General features: G+C 45.3%; 1 protein-coding gene across 9 annotated transcripts in view; it reads left to right on the forward strand.

The window, feature by feature from the left end:
• The window catches only part of SENP5 (SUMO specific peptidase 5), a 79,185-nt gene that overhangs the window by 41,421 nt on the left and 11,757 nt on the right, over positions 1–26,007 (forward strand). For 8 of the 9 annotated variants that reach the window (XM_045031382.1, XM_045031385.1, XM_045031383.1 and 5 more), the window contains one exon: positions 20,136–21,727. In XM_045031382.1, the coding sequence (XP_044887317.1) occupies positions 20,167–21,727 (1,561 nt within the window). In that variant the 5' untranslated portion in view covers positions 20,136–20,166. Of the gene's footprint in view, positions 1–5,086; positions 5,340–20,135; positions 21,728–26,007 lie in introns of those variants that run through there. The other variant, XM_045031390.1, reaches the window with a different exon arrangement.

Raw genomic sequence — 26,007 nt, forward strand, 5'->3', positions numbered from 1 at the left:
TCTGCCTGGAGATGGGGGCCGTGCCACCCAGAGTCGGGGCTGGGAGCCGCGGGCGCCGGGCCGGAGTTTGGGTGCCGGGCCAGAGCTGCTGGCCAGCCCGAAATCGGGGGCCGGCTCGCAGTCGGGACCAGGGGCCAGCCCAGAGCTGGGGGCCGGAGTCGGGGGCCGGCCCGGAGTCGGGGGCCAGCCCAGAGCCACTGGCCAGGCCAGAGTCGAGGGCTGGGCCAGAGTCGGGGACCGGGGGCTGGCCCAGGGCTGGGGGCCAGCCCAGAGCTGGGGGCCAGAGTTGCTGGCCGGCCTGGAATCAGGGGCTGGGCCGGAGTCGGGGACCGGGGTCTGGCCCAGGGCCGGGGGCTGGCCCGGAGCCGCGCTGCCCAGCCGGCTGGAGTTAGGGCTGGCCCAGAGCCGCGCCGCCCGGCCGGCCGGAGTCAGGACCGGGGGCCGGCCCGGAGCCGCCGCCCGGCCCGGAGCCGCGCCACCCAGCCGGCCGGAGTCGGAGTCGGGGCCGGGGGCTGGCCCGGAGACGCGCGGCGCCTAGAGCCCTCCTCGTGCCCCCCGCCCCAGCTCACCTGCAGGAAGCTGCTGCTTCCTTCTCAGCCCTCCAAGGCTTCCCGCGCTAACAGCTGATTGGCGGGAAGCCCGGAGGGGGAGCCTTCAGGGGAGGAGGCAGAGGCAGAGCTGGAGCCAGGTGAGCTGGGGCCAGGGGCAGGGTAGGGAGCTGCTGGAGCTTTTGTTAAATTTAAAAGCCCTTTACAACCGGTTCTAAAAGGGTTTCTAAATGTAACAACCGGTTCCCGCACACCGGTGGGAACCGGCTCACGCTCACCACTGGAGCTACTCCTTTAGCTTAAGTGGTAGAGGCTGCAGCTTTTTATGCTGAAGGTCGCATGGTTCAGCCCTCACTGATGACCCATGGTGGTCGGGGATTTCATCTATATGGAGTTCAAAGCCCTTTTATTCCTGAAGGAACTGAATCCAGCCTATGTTCAGTGCAATGAAGCCTATATTCATGATCACATTAGGGCTTCAAGTTTGAATACTCAAAGGCTGTCAGGCTGCCAGCGTTCCTTTCGGTGAGTTTCTTAAAGCCCCATTGCCTGGCGGCATATGATTATGTGAGAATCTGGTTTTTTAAGTGTGTTACTAGCCATTGTGGATGCAGAAGAAGCTTGAAAATGTGACCTGAGCGCTCCCTAAAGGCTCAAAAGGCAAATAAAACTAGCCCCAAATGGATTATTATTATTTTTTAAATCTCATGATTTTGGGGTCTGACTCATGACTGTTAAATGCTTGGGATTGATAATACTAATGAGTGCTTAGATCAGGCCAGGATTTAGCGGCCAAGCTCATGTTACAGTGAGGTAGAGAGCCAGGGAGAATTGCAGGGTCTGTCTGTGTCAAGCAGCTAGATAAAGAGTCCTCTTTCCATTCACTATAAGTTACAGTCCTATTGTGCTCCCTGAACTCTGCACGGCCCATCTTCCTTTCTGAGGTTGCTGTTTAATGGATTAATGAAAGCCAGAGGATTGTGTAAACCGGAATGTTGATCACTTAACCATTCCAGGGCTGGATTTACCATACAGAAGAGCAAATGGTTGCCTAGGGCAGCGCAGTGTTTCGTGAGAGAGAGCCAGGCTGGACAATTTCCAGTTTGCCTAGTAGAACAGCAAAAAAGCAACAAGCCCTCAATCTGGCACTGAACCCACTGTTTCGTTTGCAGCATTACCCCATCACGGTACAACACACCTTTGTTACAATATTTCACGATCCAATTTCAATACCCAGAGGAACACGGACACTGGTAGATGCTGCATAATCTCAAAATATTCACCTCACGCCACAACCACACAAAGCTGAAGCAAAGTCCATGTGGGTTGGCTGCCTCCCAACATTCCCTGCTTCATTGACTCTCTTCTGCTTGGAGGAGCTATTGTAGCTTCTTCTCACAAAGGTTACCAAGCCAGAGAAAATGCACCCTTTCCCCTCCTTACAGATATAGAACTTCCTCTTTCCAAAATGCTGTGCAGCTATTCTCATAGCACAGCTGGGAAGCCGGTCAGTATTAGCTCCATTTCACCGGTAGGGAAACTGACACACAACGAGGTTATGTTCAAGATCACATAGGGAGGGATAAACCCTGCTTCTCTGCTGCAGCCCAGGAAATTCCTGTCTGTAGCTGCACCACAGGAGGAGAGGATTTGGAACGCGCCATGGGGCACAGTAGGTCAAAAGACGAGCCTCTAAAGGCTCATGATTGTAGCCTTGGGGTGCTCCACTAAATAAACAATGACAATAATTTCTCAAAGTGAATGAATGGTTGTTAAATGATTTGATATCATTGGGTAATAGGGTCTGTAGAAGAGGAAGTGTTGTAATAAACTAACACGTATGTACCACTGTCTGCTACTTGATGAGATTAGCACTGCTTATCTGTGTGTCATAGGCTCCATACTGTTAACAACTAATTGCAGAGTTGTCAGCTATCATGATTTTATCATGATTCTCCTACTATGTTTCGCTTTTAGTTGCTCTTGATCTCCCAATTCCCAGCATCAAACTCACTCACTTTTTCCCATTTAAAATGTCTGCAATGAGCTATTAGTTAAAGCCAGAGGGTGTCCTCTGTCAAGATGGCTGGCATTTCCCATCAGCCTTTTTTCAGGGGGTTGTGCATATGTAACACTGACAGACCCCAGTCGTTGGCGGGCAGGATTGAACCTTGGACTGTTGGAGCTAAATGCATGAGCCAAAAGCCAACTGGCTGTTAGCAGACTCATTCTATCTGTCAGGGGTCCCCAACACGGTGCCTGTGGGTGCCAAGGCACCCACCAGGGTGTCTAAGTGTGCCCATATACTGGCCGGCGGATGAGCATCTGTCGAAATGCCGCTGACAAGCTGCGTCATCCACAGGCGTCGCCGCTGAAATGCTTCCGATTTTCAGTGGCGACGCCTCTGGTTGCTGCTGCTTGTCGGTGGCATTTCGGCAGCGACGCTTATTGACGTTGCTGCTTGTCGGTGGAATTTCGGTAGATGCTTGTCTGCCGCCACGGTCCTCCGTGGCTTGTCGTCTGGCACCCGCCAGATGAAAAAGGTTGGGGACCACTGCTCTAAGTGGTCTTGATGCCACTAGATGCAACACACCCAGTTGGCATGTGGCTTTCCAGGACATTGCCTCTTTTTTGAGCCTCTGTCCTCTTGTCCTATGGATTTTTCAAATAACAGGAAATGGCCTGGATTTTTGCGGAGCAGGTGCTGTAGTTCAGAAAGAGCCATGATTGGGCTGCTTCCCCTGCATCCGCAGCTGATTGGTCCTTTCCCCTGCAGCCACAGTTGTAGGCTCTGAGGAGGGAGTCCTGAAGGGAGGCCCTGACTGACAGCTGTTGCTGCATCCTGGGTTTGCGCCAGCTGCCCTACCACTGTGACAGGGAGTGGCACTTTCCCCCACTTCCAGTGAGTACTCCTGATGCAGATACCCCCTCCAGCTCCCCACCCAACTTTTCCCCTGCTGCAGTGTCCTCTTTTTGGGAACCTGAAATATGCTAACCTTACGTGTGCCTTCAGTAGAAATGGCTGCCATCTCTCATTGTTTCCAATGAGACAGAACTCTGGCTGCCTTCAGGAAAGATGGTTGCCTCCTAGGGTCAGGAAAGTGAAGCCAAGACAGCAGGGGGACTGGGGAAAGGAGAGGGGCAGGAAAGAGGATGAGAAGGGGCAGGGAGATGTAGGGCAGAATAGAAGATGGAGTAAAATTGTCAGGAAGGAGAAATGGGGGTTCAGGAGAACAAGGGCTGTAGGAGGAGGGATAGTTCAGTGGTTTGAGCACTGGCCTGCTAAACCCAGGGTTGTGAGTTTAATCCTTGAGTGGGCCACCCAGGGATCTGGGGCAAAAATCAGTACTTAGTCCTGCTAGTGAAGGCAGGGGGCTGGACTTGATGACCTTTTGTGAGGTCCCTTCCAGTTCTAGGAGATTGGTATATCTCCAATTATTTCAATTTCAATATGTGGCGCAGAAGAGACTGAAAAGGTGCAGGAGGGAGAGTGAGGGCATTAACGGGAATGTGAGGGATAAGAGAAGGATGGGTACAGGGGAATTGGAGGTGGCAGATAGTAAGGGGTAGGATACAGTAAAGTGAAACAGAAGGAACTACGGGGGAATTAAATGCAAAGACCAGGTGTAAGACAGAAAATGATGGAGGGAGAATGGGGCTGAAGCAGGACACTAAGAGGGTTAGGGAGAGAGATGGGGAAGGGAGTCGAGCAGGTAGGTGGGGAGGGAGATGGATGAATGATAATTCCTCCAACCACCAACCTAAAAGTGAGGTGCACATAAGTTCCCTCTGGACAGCTAAGTGAGACGCTATGCATTTTTGTATGTGCAAGTAAGAGTAAATTTTGCCCACACACCCCTCAACAGTCAGAAGACAGACCAGAAGTTTTTGTTTTAATCGCATGATTTTTAAGCCAGTGATGCTTTGGGTTCCAAGTGCTGGTTCCTGAACCCTTGGCATTGGCACTAGTGCCATGGGGAGTTCTCCTTTAGCTGAGACCCATGATTTAGGGAGAGGTGCTGGCTCTGTCCCTGTGAAGTTTGGAGTGGCCAGGGATTATTAGAAACGCTCACAGACGCTCGCCTCTAAAATAGCCACCCTGTAACCAAATCGACTGGAGGGGCAATAGAAGCACCCGGCGCAGGATGGATGGTGGGGGCAGAGAAGGGTGCAGAAAGCAGCTGCTGGGGGGCTTTGCAATGAATGTCCGGCAAGCAGAGGCGCGGGAATCAGGGTGGTCTCTGGGAGATGGGTGGGGTGGGGTGGGGTGGGTTTGCCAGGCGTGTGGAGAAGGAAAGGCGGGGAGGTGTGTAGAGATCCTGGGGCTTTAATACGGGCAATGACCCCAGGGGCATGGAGGGTGGAAAGGACACACACAGGTCCTTGCAAACAGAGATGGATTTAACGGTGACTGTCCCTTTAAATCGGCAGCCAGGGCCTCGATGGTGGGAAAAGCGTGTTGCTGTGCCCTGGCTGTCCTGTTGCGGGGGGGGAGAGCACGTTAGCGTACGAGACGCAGGCGCGCTGAGGACCGGGCTCCTTCGAGCACATGCGCACTAGCCGAACGGCTCTCTCAGCGCTTCTGCCTCCCGCCCTTCGCGGCCTGTCGCGGGAGAGTGAGGGGCTCAGTGTGCGCCGGCGCAGTGCGCAGGGACTTGCCCACGTGAGGCGCTGCTCAGTGACTGGCGGGAGGCGCTGCGCCAGCCGGGGGTGCCGGCGGCGGCGGCGGGAGGCGGAGCCGGGGGCGCTTGGCTGCGGCCGGGATGCGCTGGACGACAACGAGGGACAGAGGTAGGAGCCGGGGCTCGGCTCCCGCCCGCCTGGCGCCCGGTGGGGGCCGGAGGGGCTGGTTTGGGGCCGGGGGGGGCAGAGCTTGAGGAGCGGAAGGGGGGCCCCGAGGGTGGGGGCCAGCGCGTGGGGGGCCCGGAGGGTGGGGGCGGGATGGGGCCCGCGCGTGGGGGGCCCGGTTGGGGCTGGGGGTGAGTCTGCTTGGTCGGGGCCGGCTGGGTCTGGGCAGAGTGGCCCCCGCCCCCATTTGGGGTGTGAGGCTGGTAACCAGTTGCTGGGAGGGACGAGAGGGAAGCGGAGGCCCTGGTTTTGCTGTGTGCTGGAGGGAAGGACCCCCCAGGACAGGGGCAGAGCTGCTTGCCAGCTCCCCAGAGAAGGGTTTGAGTTTTTGTGGGGCCCAGAGTTATTCCCCGTGTCTTGGTTTCTATGTTTTCTTCAAACACTTTCTGTGACATCCATTCTCTCTCCTGGTTTCCAAGGAAAATCTGACTAGTCTGAGCACACAGATTAAAAGGATCTTTATTGGTTAAAATTCACATTTAAAATCTACATTGTCTTTATGATGTTTAGGTTACCAGTGATTTAAATTATTATAACTGAAAGAACTTTAAAGATTTCTAACTATTTACGGCGTTTGCTTTTTTGCTGTATTTGTCAGGGTCATGGAAAACATGCAGGGAAATTTCAGAGACATTGGTATACACTTCCCAAAAAAGCAATATGATTTCATTGGGGAATTTTGCCAAAAAAACACTGAAGCCTTGCCTGGATCAAGATATTTTGTTTAGTTTGCATCTCTATTTTGGCTTATTCCTTTCTTTGCTATCCCATGTCAGTGTAAAATGCAAGGAGTCACTCACATGTAAGGTATCAAAGTGAACAGGTGCTCCTGGACCAATCAGAGCAACCTTGCAAACTTTACTACAGGAGTCTAGTTGTTTGCAGCTGACAGCAGGGTCCTTCTCCCTGTTCCAGTTTCTCACTCACTAAGGAAATGTGCCCACTTCGAGCTGGTGCACTAAAAATTGATTGTAGCTCTGTCAGCGAGAGGGGCTGGTCACCATGAGGACTTACCCATCTCAGATGACAGGCCAAGTAAAGTCTTGGATATGTAGGGTCAAGCGAGCGCTTTCTTGGAGTGCGAGGATTTTTAGATGTGCAGAAGAAAGAAGAATTTTGGTGGCTGGAAATTGATATAGGGCTTGGGATGATTTGGTAACTTCAGAAGCAGAGGAGGACTTAAGAACATAAGAAAGGCCATACCGGGTCAGACCAGAGGTCCATCTAGCCCAGTATCTGTCTACCGACAGTGGCCAATGCCAGGTGCCCCTGAGGGAGTGAACCTAACAGGCAATGATCAAGTGATCTCTCTCCTGCCATCCATCTCCATCCTCTGACGAACAGAGGCTAGGGACACCATTCTTACCCATCCTGGCTAATAGCCATTTATGGACTTAGCCACCATGAATTTATCCAGTCCCCTTTTAAACATTGTTATAGTCCTAGCCTTCACAACCTCCTCAGGTAAGGAGTTCCACAAGTTGACTGTGCGCTGCGTGAAGAAGAACTTCCTTTTATTTGTTTTAAACCTGCTGCCTATTAATTTCATTTGGTGACCCCTAGTTCTTGTATTATGGGAATAAGTAAATAACTTTTCCTTATCCACTTTCTCAACATCACTCATGATTTTATATACCTCTATCATGTCCCCCCTTAGTCTTCTCTTTTCCAAACTGAAGAGTCCTAGCCTCTTTAATCTTTCCTCATATGGGACCCTCTCTAAACCCCTAATCATTTTAGTTGCTCTTTTCTGAACCTTTTCTAGTGCTAGAATATCTTTTTTGAGGTGAGGAGACCACATCTGTACACAGTATTCGAGATGTGGGCGTACCATGGATTTATATAAGGGCAATAATATATTCTCAGTCTTATTCTCTATCCCCTTTTTAATGATTCCTAACATCCTGTTTGCTTTTTTGACCGCCTCTGCACACTGCGTGGACATCTTCAGAGAACTATCCACGATAACTCCAAGATCTTTTTCCTGACTCGTTGTAGCTAAATTAGCCCCCATCATGTTGTATGTATAGTTGGGGTTATTTTTTCCAATGTGCATTACTTTACATTTATCCACATTCAATTTCATTTGCCATTTTGTTGCCCAATCACTTAGTTTTGTGAGATCTTTTTGAAGTTCTTCACAATCTGCTTTTGTCTTAACTATCTTGAGCAGGTTAGTATCATCTGCAAACTTTGCCACCTCACTGTTTACCCCTTTCTCCAGATCATTTATGAATAAATTGAATAGGATTGGTCCTAGGACTGACCCTTGGGGAACACCACTAGTTACCCCTCTCCATTCTGAGAATTTACCATTAATTCCTACCCTTTGTTCCCTGTCCTTTAACCAGTTCTCAATCCATGAAAGGACCTTTCCTTTTATCCCATGACAGCTTAATTTACGTAAGAGCCTTTGGTGAGGGACCTTGTCAAAGGCTTTCTGGAAATCTAAGTACACTATGTCCACTGGATCCCCCTTGTCCACATGTTTGTTGACCCCTTCAAAGAACTCTAATAGATTAGTAAGACACGATTTCCCTTTACAGAAACCATGTTGACTTTGGAATCATTTTTCTTTGTAGGAAGTGCTCAGCCATACTGTGCTGTCAAACCCCCTTCCTGGCCTTCCGATCTTCTCTTGAAGAGATTTCCAGCATTGCTTCTCCTTCAATAAACTAAAGATTCAGCTGCCTAAGACCACCAGTTCCTAAGGCCTGGGCTATACTTTCAGATCAACATAGGTATAGTGTTCAGGAGTTCGAAAAATCCAGACCCCCGGAGCATTGTAGCTATGCTGATCCAACTCCCAGTGTAGACCTGGCTAGGTCAATGGAAGTATGCTTCCTTTGACCTAGCTACTGTTGCCTGGGGAGGTGGTGTTCCTATAGCAATGGAAGAGCCCTTCTGCCCTATGGGGTTATGCCAGCACATGATACAGTTCAGAGGCTGACAGCTGGTGCATGGCACTGGTGCTCAGCACGGTCACTGGGGACCTGAGTTGCAAGGCAGAGGGAAGCTGAACAGAGAGTCCTGTGTGCCGGAGAGATAAAAACACAAATACATGGATACATGGACACCTGTTCCAACTGAGCATCTTCAAATGGATGGTCTTACAATCATATTGTTGTTGCTGAAACTTCCAGCTCACCCAATAGGTTTTGATGGCATTTAATTTCTCAACTGTCTTGAGAGTTAAAACCATGGACATAAGTAGGGAAGTTTGCACCTTTCGGAGCTACTCTTTCATTCTCTGCATGCTTCAGAAGACAGGAAAACTTTCTCAAAAGATGCTAAGCACAGGCAACTTCACTTGAAATCAATGGAAGCTGTAGGTGCTTAACAGCTCTGAAAGTAGGCTCTTAATTTTTTAATGAAAGTTTAAATTTTGCAAAAACATCAGGGAGGCCCCTCAGTCCATGATAAATGCAGAAACTGTGCATATAAATTTCTAGTTCCTCTGCTCTTTACTCTGCTTGGATAATGAAAATAGACAAATTTCACTATAGCTTTGTCAGTTGCACGTTCCTGGTTTGATATAGTGACTGGGATGGTGTTTCAGAGTTTGTTTCATGTGATTATAAAACCAACCTAAAAGTTTAAAGTCTAAAAATTTAAAAATGGAATTAAAACATTTCTACTAAAGACCTTATTTGTACAAAACCTAATTTTTGGGCTAAACGTGCCTGACACCATCCCTTTATTGGCAATAATTTTCAGCTTATTTTTTGTTGATATACAAACTTGGTACTATTGGACTTTTCCATTCACTGTTTGTAATATCTTACATGTGTATAGTATCTTTCATCCCAAAGCATGCGCTCTAGGTGTTACTTCACCACTGGAGGGTTACTTCACTACTCAGTGAAACTCGGCAGTTGTTCAGTGGTCCACAGAAACACTGCACAAAGGTTTAGAACAGGAAGTGAAGAGATACTGTATACAGTACTGTAAATTTTAATCTGTACAAACGGAATTACATCAAATTTGAGCTAAACATCAGTAGCTGCTTATGCAGTGATATGCGATTATCCCCCGTTTTCATTGTGTGTATAAATTAAATTTTTCTGTTTCCATATTTCAATCATTTAGATGTTTTTTTGAAACTTTTCATAGGGTGGTCTTCTGTTCGTATTAAGCTAGTTGTGAAAATTCTCTAATAACTTCCAGAAATGCACATAATCTTTACAGTGTCGCAAGCTTGTAACTGAACAGAAAAAGGAAGAATATTCACAGTTAAGGATTCAAATGTGCCGTATGTTTTCCAGTACTTCATTTCACTGAGGATGGTGACATAGCTAGTTAATTTTGCTCTAGCAATGAATGTCATGTGTTGACTAAAATATAGCTGGGATGGCATATGTATGCACTATGTTCACTAACAAAGTAAAAGGACCTTTTGGGGTTAAAAATTGTTGCACCTGTGCAGAATTTGGCCCTTGGTGTTAAAATGAGTTTCTGTACTTGAATATAACTATTTAATTTTACTGGAGGAAGTACTAGCTATGCACATGTGAGGCAAAATTGGCCCTCAGTAATCTGGCAGTAATTTTAAGATGGCAGCCAGAAGAAGTTTATTGTATGAGGACTAATTATTCATACCAACGTTATATAAAATTAAATTTCTTTGCGTTTATAGGGGTGCATGATGCCTCTGCAAAATAAACGTGTATACCTCAAATACCTTGGTTTCAAAATTAGTTAATATTGAATTGCTCTGAAGGTACAATTTTGGATACCAAGTTTGTACTTAAAACAAGAGTCCACATGTGCCGATGCAACAAACGTTATACCATATGTAATCTGTAAGTTATCTCACATTTACACTAATCAGTATTTGCAAATGTAAATAAAATATAGTAGAGTTTAACATCCCAAAAGAGTGGGAGTATTCTCAGAGGTGAGGCAAACTGTGTGCTATCATCCTGCTGTGCCTTCTTACTGCAGCTAAGAAAACATGACCAGGCTGTGAGTGATCCTAGACAGTGTATGCCATGTATTGCATTGGATTTAAGGATGTAGTGTCAGCTATATCTTTTAGAAGTTTCTTTGATTTTTAAGCCCAAATTCTTAACTTTGATTTCATGTAACTGTTTTAATGTAACATTATTATTTGTAGTGGCAAAGTAGTGAGTACTTTTTTTTTTTTAAGGCACGTGTACAACTCTCCTGAGAAATATTTTGCACAGTGCGGTTTTTCTGCTGTCATTAGTGCATTTTTTAGCTATTGCCCCAAATATTTGCCTTACCCCAAATATTTTTTTAAGTTGAGAGAGCACGCAAAACCAGTGGTGGTTCTTGCAGCACTGAAAAAATTAAATGTAGGAAACCTCTACTCTAGTATTTTTCAATTAAAAGTTTTCATATAGAATATTGTTTTGCAGCTTTCAGTTCTACTAATAATGATGAAAAGAGGAAACTTTTCAGAGTGTTAAAATAATACTTAACCACTCCCTGGAAGGCTTTTTCTTAAAGGGACACCATCTTGAAATCTGCAGATAGACTTTTTCGTATTTTTAAAAAATGTTTTCCTCTCCCCATTGTGTGAATGACTCAGGCAAACAGAAGAAACTGACTAGTAGAGCATGAGAAATTGACTATACATTGTGTGTGCCAAATGTCTGAACTAAAATATAGGGAAATTATGTTAATCTTTGTACTAATATGAAGTATTATAACAATAGTAAGTCAGCTTTTTTGTACAGACGTGTATTAAGTTGATGTCCCATTTTTAAGAACATTGGGACTAATGTCCAACAGTTAGTGACACAGTTTTGCAACAATATTGCAAATTTCATTTCAGCTTTGTGACACTTCTGCTTTGAGAACAACTCAAGTTAGCCTCATGTCTGTTTTTACTGTTCGGTCTTATTTTCACTAGGTCGTTTTTCCTAGAAATTTCCCTCTGTTGCTATAACTAATTCAGATTAGTGTGGACAAGACAGTGGCAGCTGCAGGCATTTTTTGCCACAGTTGTCTCGGCCTGCTGGAGGTTAAAAAGCCAGCAGCAATCCAGAGTCCTGACAATGCTAGTGTTTCCGCTGGTGAGGCTGCATCAGTGTGGAGAAAGGCTAGTGTCAGACACCATATTAGAAAATTGCAAGGTTTAGAGGCAAACCAATAATTCCAAATGGGATTGTGCATGAGAGCTGTGCTTAAAAAACATTGAAAGGTATAAGCGGCAAAGACTTCTGTGGCACCTTATCTTATAGACTAACAAATGTTTGTTAGTCTATAAGGTGCCACAGAACTCTTTGCTGCTTTTACAGATCCAGACTAACACGGCTACCCCTCTGATATTGGAAGGTATGTTCATGAAGTCGTTTAGACTGATACTTTTATGGCTCAGGCTGTGCTGATCTTGGTATCCGAGTGTCTGAGATTGCCAGTAAGTGATGTTACAGGGATCTGAAGGAAGGGTCTGGAAAGTTCTATGGCAGTTAAAGGGAAACTAGGACGACAAAAAGGGCAGTGAGTTAGGAGCTATTGAACCGGAGCGAAGTGAAGGGAGGTGTTAGATGGCTTTGTGTTGAATCACTACCGTGCAGCTTGTTAGGTCTGTTTTTGTTGCCTGAGAAGGTTCAGGAGCGCTGCTGCTGCTACTTGAAAGGCCCAGTCAGCTCCTGTTGCAGTTTTCCAGAAAGGATCTCTGAAGCCTCGAGCTGTGTCTACACTACTGGGCTGTGGCTACACTACTGCTGGATTGATGCTCTGGCAATCGATGCACCGGGGATTGATTTAGCGGGTCTAGTGAAGACCTGCTAAATCAGTGGTTTTCAAACTTCTGTACTGGTGACCCGTTTCACATGGCAAGCCTCTGAGTGCAACTCTCCCCCCCTTTATCAATTAAAACACCTTTTTATATATTTAACACCATTATAAGTGCTGGAGGCAAAGCGGGGTTTAGGGTGGAGGCTGACAGCTCGCGACTCCCCATATAATAACCTCGCGACCCCCTGAGGGGTCGCAACCCCCAGTTTGAGAACCCCTGTGCTAAATCAACCACAGATCGCTCTCCGGTTGCCCCGAACGAGAAGAGTAAGGTAAGTCGACAGGAGAGTGTCTCCCGTCGACTCAGCACAATGTAGACACTGCAGTAAGTCGACCTAAACTGTGTCGATTCCAGCAACGTTATTTACGTAGCTGGAGTTGTGTAACTTAGGTTGACTTACCGTGGTAGTGTAGACATACCCTAACTGGAGTCTGAGGCTATGGCTTCATTGCAGCTAGCCAATCCCCTATTGTTGCTGCCATCCGCACAGACAATACTGTGATCTGGATTTGGTGGTGCTTCAAACCTGGGCAGATGGACTGATTTTAAATCAGCAATTTTAATCTTGTCTTGTGTTTGTACTTTTTAGTTACTTTCCAAAAGAAAGATTGATTATCATTAGTTGGTAACCATTAAAACATGTGGCACCTTATAGACTAACAGATGTTTTGCAGTATGAGCTTTCGTGGGTGAATACCCACTTCGTCGGATGCAAGTATTCACCCACGAAAGCTCATGCTGCAAAACGTCTGTCTATAAGGTGCCACAGGACTCTTTGCTGCTTTTACAGAACCAGACTAACACGGCTACCCCTCTGATCATTAGAATCATAGAATCTCAGGGTTGGAAGGGACCTCAGGAGGTCATCTAGTCCAACCCCCTGCTCAAAGCAGGACCAAACCCAACTAAATCATCCCAGCCAGGGCTTTGTCAAGCCTGACCTTAAAAACCTCTAAGGAAGGAGATTCCACCACCTCCCTAGGTAACCCATTCCAGTTCTTCACCACCCTACTAGTGAAAGTTTTTCCTAATATCCAACCTAAACCTCCCCCTCTGCAACTTGAGACCATTACTCCTTGTTCTGTCATCTTCTACCACTGAAAACAGTCTAGATCCATCCTCTTTGGAACCCCCTTTCAGGTAGTTGAAAGCAGCTATCAAATCCCCCCTCATTCTTCTCTTCTGCAGACTAAACAATCCCAGTTCCCTCAGCCTCTCCTCATAAGTCATGTGCTCCAGCCCCGTAATCATTTTTGTTGCCCTCCGCTGGACTCTCTCCAATTTATCCACATCCTTCTTGTAGTGTGGGGCCCAAAACTGGACACAGTACTCCAAATGAGGCCTCACCAGTGCTGAGTAGAGGGGAATGATCACATCCCTCGATCTGCTGAAAATGCCCCTACTTATACAACCCAAAATGCCATTAGCCTTCTTGGCAACAAGGGCACACAGTTGACTCATATTCAGCTTTTCGTCCACCGTAACCCCTAGGTCCTTTTCTGCAGAACTGCTGCCCAGCCATTCGGTCCCTAGTCTGTAGCAGTGCATGGGATTCTTCCGTCCTAAGTGCAGGACTCTGCACTTGTCCTTGTTGAACCTCATCATATTTCTTTTGGCCCAATCCTCTAATTTGTCTAGGTCCCTCTGTATCCTATCCCTACCCTCCAGCGTATCAACCACTCCTCCCAGTTTAGTGTCATCTGCAAACTTGCTAAGGGTGCAGTCCACACCATCCTCCAGATCGTTAATGAAGATATTGAACAAAACCAGCCCCAGCACCGACCCTTGGGGCACTCCACTTGATACCGGCTGCCAACTAGACATGGAACCATTGATCACTACCCGTTGAGCCCGACCGTCTAGCCAGTTTTCTATCCACCTTACCGTCCATTCATCCAGCCCAGACTTCTTTAACTTGCTGGCAAGAATACAGTGGGAAACTGTATCAAAAGCTTTGCTAAAGTCCAGAAATAGCACATCCACTGCTTTCCCCTCATCCACAGAGCCGGTTATCTCATCATAGAAGTTAATTAGGTTAGTCAGGCATGACTTGCCCTTGGTGAATCCATGCTGACTGTTCCTGATCACTTTCCCCTCCTTTAAGTGGTTCAGAATGGATTCCTTGAGGACCTGTTCCATGATTTTTCCAGGGACTGAGGTGAGACTGACTGGCCTGTAGTTCCCTGGATCTTCCTTCTTCCCTTTTTTAAAGATGTGTACTACATGTTAAAACATGTCCATTTGCAATTAACTATAGCCTTTTACACTAAACTTTGTATTTTTTGTTAACCAGTAGGATATGTTCAAGTTATATAATTGCTTACATAAATGTAAACATACTTGTATTCATATTCCTATTTTCTCTTTTTTTTTATATGTTAGGAAATGGCGAATGACATGTTTATTTACTAGATTAATTTTTTATTTGATTTAAGTTAAGCTGCATTTGGAGTGAAATTGGAATTCAATGAAATGCACAAATACAGCATTTGAAAATTGTTTTTATTCAAATAAAGTTCATCAAAAACATGATTTGCATTTAAACTGATTTATTAAACATAGGAATACTAACTGTAATTAGTGAATTAAACTGATTTTTTCTGATCACCATGTCCTTCAAGTTTTCAAAACTGGTGTTTCTCATCCCCCATACCTTGTTTTTATTCATAGTTTAGAAGAGGGAAAACAAGCCCTTCCTGTCTTTTCAGCTCCCCCTTGGTTTCTTAACTTTGAATGAACTAATCACTGAATTGAACTTATTGAATAACAGAAGAAAATATTCTCTCTGTACTGGCAGAAGAGGCTACTGCTGTCAAAAGTGGGTGTAGCGCTCCACTAAACTCTAGTTCCAGGTGCTTAGCCAGTGACTTCTACCAGAGTAGTGGTCTTTCTTTAAAACTTCAGCAGCAAACTTGTAGTGCTTTAAAATAATTTAAATTAAATTTAAAAAATATTCATTTATAAGAAGTTTAGGCTTAATATAGGCAGTCATAATTTCAAATTTAATTTTAAATACATTTATTTTAAAAATGAAGAAAATATTTAAATAAAACTTAATTTAAAAGATATATTTTATCTATTTGAACATGGGCTGGCTGGTCTGGCCCAGCCTGGAGGTATAGGCTTGAGCCTGATTTCCACTTTAATTGGGGTTAGTGACCTACCCACATGGGCTGCAGGCTAATCAACAGAAGTTCTGATAATCCTCCAGTGCCTTCTTGCAGTTGCCCATGGACTGTATTTTCTTGCCCTTTGCCTACTCCTTTCTTCCGTACTGGACATCATCTTCCAGTTTGTATACATGGATTCAGCATTTGAACCCCACATTTCATGTGATCTGCTACATTTCTACTGCACTTCGACATACTTGAACAGAGATGCCATCCAGCACACACACATGTTGTCCACAGTGCATTGCAAAACAATTCATAGAGATGCAGTGCAAAGAGCCATGGGGTAACCCTCTAGAAGTCCTAGTGCCTCTCACTGATGACTATAGCGCCAGTGTGGACACAGTAACATGAGTAGAGCTTTGCAGTAAGGATGCTCTACCTGGGCTGTGCTAACCTGAGTGCTGATCACCCAGGCTAACTCTGCAGGTAAGATATACTCTTACAGAGGAACTAGCCTAAAGAGCGACAGGCGAAAGCCAGGAGAGGAAATGTGAGGAAATCACCCTTATAGGAGTTGCTGTTATATCCCATTTAGGAGAACAGTAATGACTGCCTTATTAATAAGGCTGACAAAAAATAGACTACTTGCTCACCATTGTGCTGGTGATCTGTGCTGTTTTTTACCAATGTGTGTCCCAGTCTATTACTGCATGAGTCACAACTCTCTGCAAGTCAGCAGCTGATCTTTCATGGTACAGTGGGAGTAGCTTTAAGAAAGTAGTACTAACCTTTAAATTCTTTACCCTCTGTTTGCATTTCTATCCTAACAAAATAAAACCTGTCCATTGTTCTGATTGTTCACTCTAATAGGTTTTTCAACTGTGAACTCTATAGCCAGGGTTATGTCAGGATTCCCATTGTCAACGTCTGTTTCCACATGTTCATAACTGAAATTCTCCTTTAAGGCTGACATTTCCGTGCTTGATCTCAGTTTAGACACCACTCTCTGGTTTTTAAACGTGTGGAAGAACCTTTGGTGTCACAGTTGCACCTCATGCTGCCGTGGATAAACTCCAAATTTTGTAGTAATCATCGTTATTGAGAAGCAGATCTTTCAGTTGGTGAAGTGGGGGAAAACAAGTCAAAATGAATGAGTGACAAATCTCTTCTGAGCATGCTTGGTGTCATCTCCTAAAATGTTTAGCAAAGGAAGCCCTGCCCCACTTGTAACATACTGTGTCCTCCGCAGGCCCTGGGACAAATTGCATAAAGCAGATAGAGAGTTGGAGTGACACCTTTGCAATCATCCATTTTTTTTCCATTGGTGCTGCCCTGCTCTGTTGCTTGTTCAAATATTCTGGTATTCTTTTAATCCAGCCTGGCAGAAAAATGACTGTTGCCAAACATAGCAACAGTGATGTGAACCTTCTTCTGCATATCCCATTCATGTCTGTCAAAGGTGGACTCTGCTCCCCAGAAGGTTCTTGGAATAACCTTGACTTCTCTGGGCTGTATATATATTTGACGTTACTAGTTAGGCCGATAACTATGCCTAAGCAGAGAGCATGTAATGTGGGTGAATTGATAGTATTATGTGGCCCTTAACTTTTGAATTATTTGACAGTCTTGTGTGATCCTAAACCAGGGGTTGGCAACCTCTGGCACGCGGCTCACCAGGGTAAGCACCCGGGTAGGCTAGGCCAGTTTGTTTACCTGCTGCGTCCGCAGGTTCTGCCGATCGCGGCTCCCACTGGCCACGGTTCACCGCTCCAGGCCAATGGGGGCTGCGGGAAGCGGCGTGGGCTGAGGGATGTGCTGTCCGCGGCTTCCCACCATCCCCATTGCCCTGGAGTGGCGAACCGCGGCTAGTGGGAGCCGCGATCGGCCGAACCTGTGGATGCGGCACATAAACAAACTGACCCGGCCCGCTAGGGTGCTTACCTTGGCGAGCTGCGTGCCAGAGGTTGCCAACTCCTGTCCTAAATGCACATCCTCCCTGTTTTAACTATTTATATTTGCCCATCTAAGATGCAGGTCATTGCAATGGGGAAAGGGATTTGTTTAGAAGGCTCAGTCAGTGTCTTGAGCTGGTACTGTTTTGTTAGTGTAAGGGTTAATTTTGGTTATGGCAACTTATAGCATTGCCCTTTAAATATAGAGGAACCATTTTACAGTCGACTTGGCTATAGTGAAACGTCATTTATTTTGAAGAAGAAAATCTCCTTGCCTGGAATATAAACATTTTAGTTCCTTTTTAATGGAAGAGTTTCTGTTGAACTGACTCACCAGAGGATGGCTCCCCAATTAAGGTTTATTATGCAATAATCAGGCTTCGTTGTGTCCCTGGTGGAATCTGATAGTGAGGCATGCTTGTGGCTAACTTTCAGACTTAAGCCTGTGGTTTAAAACTCCTAAGATGGAAGTTAAATATTATCTATGCTTTACAGATTCACTAGCCCAAGTTGGGTCAAAATTAAGATTAGGAGAGAGTGATCTGAGTGAGAGGTTACCTGCTCTTTAATCTATGGGTACGTCTACACTACGGGACTATTCCGAATTTGCATAAACCGGTTTTGTAAAACAGATTTTATAAAATCGAGTGCGCGCGGCCACACTAAACACATTAAATCGGTGGTGTGCGTCCATGGTCCGAGGCTAGCGTCGATTTCTGGAGCGTTGCACTGTGGGTAGCTATCCCGTAGCTATCCCATAGTTCCCGCAGCCTCCCCCACCCCTTGGCATTTCCGGGTTGAGATCCCAGTGCCTGATGGGGCAAAAATCATTGTCGCGGGTGGTTCTGGGTAAATGTCGTCAGTCACTCCTTCCTCTGGGAAAGCAACGGCAGACAAGCATTTCGCGCCTTTTTTCCCTGGATTGCCCTGGCAGATGCCATAGCATGGCAATCATGGAGCCTGTTTTGCCTTTTGTGACTGTCACCGTATGTGTACTAGATGCCGCTGACAGAGGCGATTCAGCAGCAGCGCTACACAGCAGCATGCTTTTGCTTTTGCATGACAGCAGAGATGGTTATCAGCCATACTGCACCATCTACCAATCCATAAATTGGTAATAAGATGATCATGGCTACCAGTCCTTTTGCACTGTTCCATTTGCTGCTGTCATAAGTGCCCCTGGCTGCTCTTAGCCAGGGGCGCAAAAGCCAAAATTGGGAATGACTCCCTGAGTCAATCCCTCCTTTTTGGTATCTAAAAATAGAATCAGTCCTGCCTAGAATATGGGCAAGTGTACTAGAGAACCACTGTATCAGAGAACCAGAGAGCACAGCTGCTCTGTGTCAGATCCTGCAGAAATTATGAGCTGTATGCTATTCACAGGGGGTGCTCCTGCAACAACCCCACCTGTTCATTTCATTCTTCCCCCAGCCTTTATGGGCTACCGTAGCATTGTCCCCCCACTTGTGTGATGAAGTAATAAAGAATGCAGGAATAAGACACAGTGACTTGTTAGTGAAGGCAGCCTCCAGCTGCTATGATAGTCCAGACAGGACAGTAAGGAGTGCATCCCTCTGCTAGTTCAGGGGCACTTGAATCTTTTCTTTACACATGAAGGGTGGGGGCTGATGGAGCTCAGCCCCCTGTTGCTATGACGATGATGGATATCAGCCATACTGCACCATCTACCAGGAAAAATTAGGACCAGGCGACCTTGATCGACCTGTCCCAAGCAAGTTGGTATGGTTACCAGTCCTTTTGCACTGCCCCATGTGCCAATAGGCTGATGATGAGGACGGGTAGCAGTCCTATTGTACCATCAGCCACCCATGGCGGGGTGGGAGAAAGGATGTTGGTGTTGAGTGCTGCACCATCCCGTCTATCTGCAGCATTCAGTAAAGATAGGGTGACATGTAAAAGAGTCAAGACAGGATTGTTTTCCCTTTCACTTCTGGGGGTGGGTGGGGGGGGTGCGTAAATTGCCTAGCTATGCCCTGACCCACCGCGGACACTGTTTTTGACCCTAGAAGCATTTGGAGCTCAGCCAAGAATGCAAATGCTTTTCAGAGACTGCAGGAACTGTGGGATAGCTTGAGTCCTCCAGTCCATGAGCGTCCATTTGATTCTTTGGCTTTCCGTTACGCTTGCCACGCAGCAGTGCGCTGAGTCCCTGCTATGGCGTCTGTCTGGAGATATTTAAAAAATGATTTTGAATTTCGTCTTCTGTAACGGAGCGCTGATAGAACAGATTTGCCTGCCCTTACAGCGATCACGTCCGCATGGTCCATGCGGGAGCTCTTTCTTTATTTTGATTTTTAACTGCATCACCACCCGTGCTGATCGGAGCTCCACGCTGGGCAAACAGGAAATATTCAAAAGTTCGTGGGGCTTTTCCTGTCTACCTGGCCACTGCATCCGAGTTCAGATTGCTGTCCAGAGCGGTCAGTGGTGCACTGTGGGATACCGCCCGGAGGCCAATACCGTCGATCAGCGGCCACACTGACCCTAATCCGATATGGTAATACCGATACTAGCGCTACTCCTCTCGTTAGGGAGGAGTACAGAAACCGGTTTAAAGAGCCATTAAAATCGATATAAGGTGCCTCCTAGTGTGGACGGTTGTGGCGTTAAATCGGTTTTACGCTCCTAAAACCGGTTTAATCGCGTAGTGTAGACCAGGCTTAAATAAGAGGAGCAGCTGAATAATAGAACTGGGAAGGGAGACATGTAACACATTGGTGAGAGAGCCATTGCAGCCTTTATGCTTGAACTTCTAATGCAGCGTGGGGGTTTGGGAGGCTCTTGGAATTTTCGACAGACGCTCCCAGAGGAATGTGAATTGTGTTTTCATGGCTTTGAATTCAAAGTTATCTGAAATGTAACCTTGTGTTCCTTATTCTTACAGCTGCCCTTCGAGATCATAATGCAGCAGAAAAATGAAAGAACATAGAAGAAATTTAAATTGGAAAAGAAGTCGATTGCTGTTCCTTTCTAGAAGATGGACCACTGGATTTTGGGGGCTCAGGAAATACTGCTTCCAAAAGAAGCATTTTTTCCTAGCTAAGAGAAAAAGACAAAGTGCTCAATCAGTTGTGAGCCTAAACCGGAACAAAGCGTCCCGATCTCTCCAGTGCAGAAGGAAGGCACTCAGACTCCAGAGTGAGTGGGTTCCTGAAGTGCTTCTAAATGCAAAAAAAAATAAAAAACCAACTGCTGAACACAGCACCTTGTCTAGAAAAACGTCCAGAAGGGCAAAAAAGCCCTTTCCTGATGGCAAAACTGGAAGCCCATGTGCAGAGGCAATAGAGAAGTTGGACAATGAATCCTTTCAGGGTGAAGATCTCTTGAACAGAGTCACTGGATTACAAGCAGACACTAACCTTGGCTGCATGCATGGTAATGACCACAGTGCCTTTTGTGGTGGGCTGTGCGACACTATCTTACCTGTAAAGAAGAATGATTTCACACCCAGTGGAGAGGAACGCAATAAGGATGAAGGCAATGCAGTCTTAGTAGTCTTAAACAATAGTAAAAGAAGGTGCTGTTGCAGAGGGCTAGAGCAGAATGGAACTTGTGGCCCCTTGACTACTAGAAAGAGGTCCAGATTTAACCAGTACACTGTAAAAAAGATCCCTGCATTTATGATGCATAAGAAACTTTCTATGATTAGGTTTCGGGATAGAATCATAAAATCCCCAAAACTTAGAGCAAGAGGCAAAACGTGCAAATCAAGTAAAATCAAGCCAAGCTGGGTGGAGAAAGTTACGAGGGACTGTCAAGAGAATCTTCAAGGAGATTTTGAAGGTGGATTTTGTAACTGGTTTTCCTGCTGGAAATCTAAAAATAACTCCTTTTGGAACCTGTGTAGCTCATCAGATATGAACAATAATACACCAGGACCTGTAGCTGAGGAGAATAAGACACCTGCATCCGACATCTGCCTTACCCACGATGCATTACAACATGATGAGCTACATTCTGAGGAACCTGCATCCAGAGACGGCAGTGTTAAAATCTGCCAACCAGAGCTGCACAAAACAGCTCCTTTGGGTACAGAGACCTTGCACAGGACGGAAACAAACGAGGCTCCTGTAGTGGACAGTTGCCATGAGGATCTTTTCCTCTCAGTAACAGAGAGAGAAATTGCAATTTCAGGTCAAGAAGATGCAGAATCTAATCAGGTTATGTGCGTTGATGAAATGATATTGTTAGAATCCTGCAAGGGGGATTCAAATATGAACAATAACCTTGCAAATGGACCTTTTTTGGTGGAGCTGGCACAAAATGAAGACAGCTCTTCCCAGATGGAAGTCGAAGGCTCCATAAATCTGGACATTTTTAGTGCAAAGTTACTAGATCACCCTTACTGTAAAAGCCCCCTAGAGGAGCCTTTGCCAGAAAGCACAGGACTAAAATCAGGAGCTCGAAAGGGAGGCAGAAGGAACAGTCAGAAAGTTTCTCGTGTGGCTGATGAGCAGTTATCAACATGGATTTGTGGTATACTCTTTACACGTTATAAAGCTAATCATTCTTGAGAATAGCTGAGCATAGCATATGAAGTTGGGGATATTTTAAGTTTCCTTACCACTTTAATTCCTTTATTAAAATGGTTACACACTATGAATTGCAAAAAGTGTGTAGCTTAATACTCCAACTGAGATGAGAAGCTGTGATGAGGAGGGTTGTTTTAAGGAAATGGGGCAGAACTTTCCTCACCTGGCAGGCTCACTTATGCTAGCTTTAGAATGGTACCTTCTGAAGTATGGGTATAATGCTTAATTGACACACGGCTTTTATTTTTTAACAATTGTTGAATGGTACATCCTTCTACTTTGTTTTAGAGAATACAATCGAATTGGGCTGCTTGTGAAAAATATGGATCAGCATTTTAAATTTAGAAAATGTTTTTACCTTGAGGTTATAAAGGGACAGTATAGGGTTAAAATGCCTTTTAAAAAAAAAATCAGGTAATCTCACATATTATTGGCAATTTAGATAGTGATCTAATTTGCTTTTCCCTAGGCTTACTGCCTGTGTAATTTCTCGGCTTCATTTAGCTTTAAACAGGAGACTAAACCAGTCAATTTCACTTTTGGGTTTTCATACCCTAAATGTTTGAATAGGGAAAAGTCTAAATCCAAACAAAATTGGTTGTAGTTGAAACTTCCAAAAAAAAAAAAAAAAAAAAAAAAGGAACACTTATATTCATAATTACATTCATAATACATGATGAACCAACCCTGCCTGATGGAGTTTCTTTTAATGTGGAGCATGGTACAAATACTTGTGTTTGAAGTGTATTGTATATACAACCTTATCTGATGTCAGGATAGATGTGTGTGTATCTATCTATATATAAAACAATGTAGTAAGAATTAGCACTCCCTTTTGTACTGTACCATTCAGATACTGGTACAGAGTCCAGCAACACTCCGATAACTGTGGGTCAGTTGGTTTTCATTAGAACAACCTATTTTCAGTAGATTATACAGCCTGTTATATGTTCCCTTTGACAAGGAGTGTTAAAGGATTGCAACTAAATTTGACAGGCTCAGATTTTGCCCCAATTCTCCACTTTCCCTGTCTGGAGAAACTATTGGGAAGCTTTTTATGGTCAATCCTCCAAAACATGGTGTGAAGGGGAGAGAAGCTGGATGCAAAATATGGTCTAGCATTGAACAAATATTCCTTTAAACCCTATTGAGACAGTGATTTGCTCATACACAGTGAATATATATTCATTGTTCCTCTACTTTCAGTTCTCTGTGGAAAGCAAGCCAGAGGGAAATGAGGAAAAGACCGGCATCCAGCTTCTCTCTCCTTCAGACCATGCAGAGAAATTGAGAACCCTGAACTTGGGTGTGTCAGCTGGCTAATAACATTTCAGTTCACTCGGAAGCAAAATTAAGGCCTGGTCTATACTGAAAATTTAGGCCAGCATAGGTGCAGAACTCCGATGTGTGAAATCCGTACCCTTGAGTGTTGTAGCTATCCTGACCTAACCCCTGGTGTAGAGACAGGTTGACGGACGAATGCTTTTGTTGATCCACCTACTGCTGCTTGGAGAAGCGGTGTTTACAGCAATGGAAAAATTCTATCCATTGCTGTAGGCTGTCTGCACTATGGGGCCGAATTGACATAGCTGCATCACCGTAACTATCCCACTATAATTCCTGTGGTGTATACATGGCCAAAGTATCTAAATAGGGCTCAACTAAATTCCACCCTTGATGTTGTAGATGGGGGAGGAGGCTTTGTGGCTAAAGCACAGGCAAAATCAGGTGCTCTGGCTTGTGTTCACTTATTTTGGCACTGCTAAATGGCCCTGGGCATGTCACTTAAACAGTGGGCCTCAGTTTCTACTTTAGAAAAAATTAGTATAATTATACCTCTCAGGGATATTTTGAAGCTTAATTCACTACAGCAGTAAGCACCAGCTGGATGTGAATTAGCACGCTATTGGGGGTGGTATTCAGGTATGTTGTGAGGCACAAAGATAGAAGGTGAATGCCTTCTGCCAAGTAGGAAGTACACCATTAAGTTACTGATTTACACCTTGGCAATATTGATTGCTAATACTCTGGTTCATTCATATTTAATTTTCTTAAAGTTTTTTAATTTTGGAGAGTGGGGAGTGGCATATGAAATCTCGTAAAAGAGGAAAATAAAAAGCAGGCTTTCACTTCCTCTTTTTCTTTCTTTCTTTTCTCAAGAGTTTCTGGGCTCTTTGGACTCCTCTTTCCATTCCCAGAAACCCAGCTGTGCTTTCATAAGCAGTTTATGACCCAGTATCCACTTTGAACATACTTTGTTATTAACTGGTGTTGTCAGAGTACTACTGGTGTTGTCAGAGTACTACCGGTGTGGTGCTCTGCTCTGTTCAATGTTGGTATCACTCGGCTGCGTGCGTGTGTTCCCTCTGTGTGCTGTCCCAGCTCTGCGCAGTTAGCTGACACAGCAGACCCGAAGAGAACCCCCAATAACCACAGAGTCTAGTAAGATGCAAAGTCACGTCGACTAGGTTTATTGCGATCTTGGACACAATGGCAGTTCCCTGTAGGTTTCTTAGCCTAACTCAGGGCATACTACGAGAAAGTGCCTCTTGGCAATGGACCCGTCTCAGTCAGTGGCCGGACTTTCCACTGCCCCCTCGGCCGGACAAAGACACCGCCCCAGGGATGTATTCTTATACACAGGTACAAACAAGTTACACATCACTCCTGACGTATGAGGTGCAACCCCTCTACGTATTAAGGTGCCGCCTCTCACCTTGTACATGTTGGTTCAATCAAAACAACTCTATCCATCATATTACCCTTTTGGCCCTGTCATTGGGATGGGCCAGCCTGTTCCTTGTTATCTGTGTGGAATGTGCAAGTATATGAATGTTCAGTACCTTTTAGGTACGTATCTTCTTGCAGCATCAGCCCTTTCCTTGCCAGCTTCTGTGAGCAGGGCCTACCTCTGGCTCACAGCTTAACTTTGCTTTATGTTAGCAAAGTCTTGACCATTACTTTAGTTCAGACCTTAGGCCTCATACCGGGCCTCTGATACCAAGGTTTATATCCCAGGGCCTCCTCTTACTATAACTGGGGACCAAATCCTGCTCTGCTGGTAGTCAGTGGCGAAACACAAATTTTGGCATATGGAATTCCCAATTGAGTTTGGATATTCAGTGGGTTACAAGTGCCTGCAGGGACCGCGAAGTGCTGCAGAGACGGTATTTTGATAGGAGGGTCCATCAGGCTGCTTTTTAGGTCTCCAGGTCCCTTATGTTGTCTCCCCCTCAATAGCGTTCTCCCCGATCCATTTAAGAGAATGGGTGAAGGGATTTTTGTTTTCCAATAAAGAGATCCTAGCTGTGTTGGTACATGTGACATCAGAAAAGGCCCAGTTAGCCAATCCGTGTGGCTCCAGACAGTCATTCCAAGCTAGACTAACAGCGTTTGTAGAAACCTTAGGGCCTCAGATGGAAGTTGTAATAAGTGCACATTTGTTCTCTTTGAGCCTTGGAATATCACACAAGGGCCTGAGATCGATGTGATTGTAGGTCAGACTGAGGGAAGATAGAGATGGGGTCTCAACCACTTTGATAGTTGTGGTTTTGTTTGTCCTTTTAATCTCTCTCCAGGATTTTAGATTAATCTAAATCTTGCCCTATTGTGCAAAGGGGTTGCAAAAAGTAACGTTTGGCGCGTCTGTAGTGCTGCCTGTCTGAGGGCCTCAACGTTCTTTTCAAGCATTAAAGGACTTCCTCCCCCCCCCCCCCCCCAGTGCAGTAGAATCTTTGTTTACAGATGAGGAAGCTGGCACAGAGAGGTTGCAACTTTGTGCCAGTTTTGAACTTGGGATTGTTTTCCCCTTTGAGTTACCCTCGCTTTACACCAGCATAAGTGAGATCAGAAGTCGGCCAGACCGAGGAACAGATCTAAGGACTCCTCAGTCCTTTCCCTGAAGCATAAGAACATATATGTACCATAAGGCTTAATAATTTCTCAAACACCATCTAACCTGAAGACAGTATTTCCTAGCCAGGGTGAAAAACACTTTTGTTATCACAACCCTTTACAACTTAAAGGAATACAAGATGTGCTGTGAGTGTTTGACAAAGTTACGATTAAGGACAGTCCGCAATGAACTTCAATACTTTTTTTTTAGTGTGGTTCATGTTTCTTCTTACTTTGGTTTAATATAATTTCTTTCCTTTCTTGGCTTCACTTCACCTTTCCCCAGTAATACATTATGGTATATGTCTTCCTACATTATTTTCAGTCTGT

This window comes from Mauremys mutica, chromosome 9, assembly GCF_020497125.1.
Source record: "Mauremys mutica isolate MM-2020 ecotype Southern chromosome 9, ASM2049712v1, whole genome shotgun sequence".
NCBI lineage: Eukaryota > Metazoa > Chordata > Testudines > Geoemydidae > Mauremys > Mauremys mutica.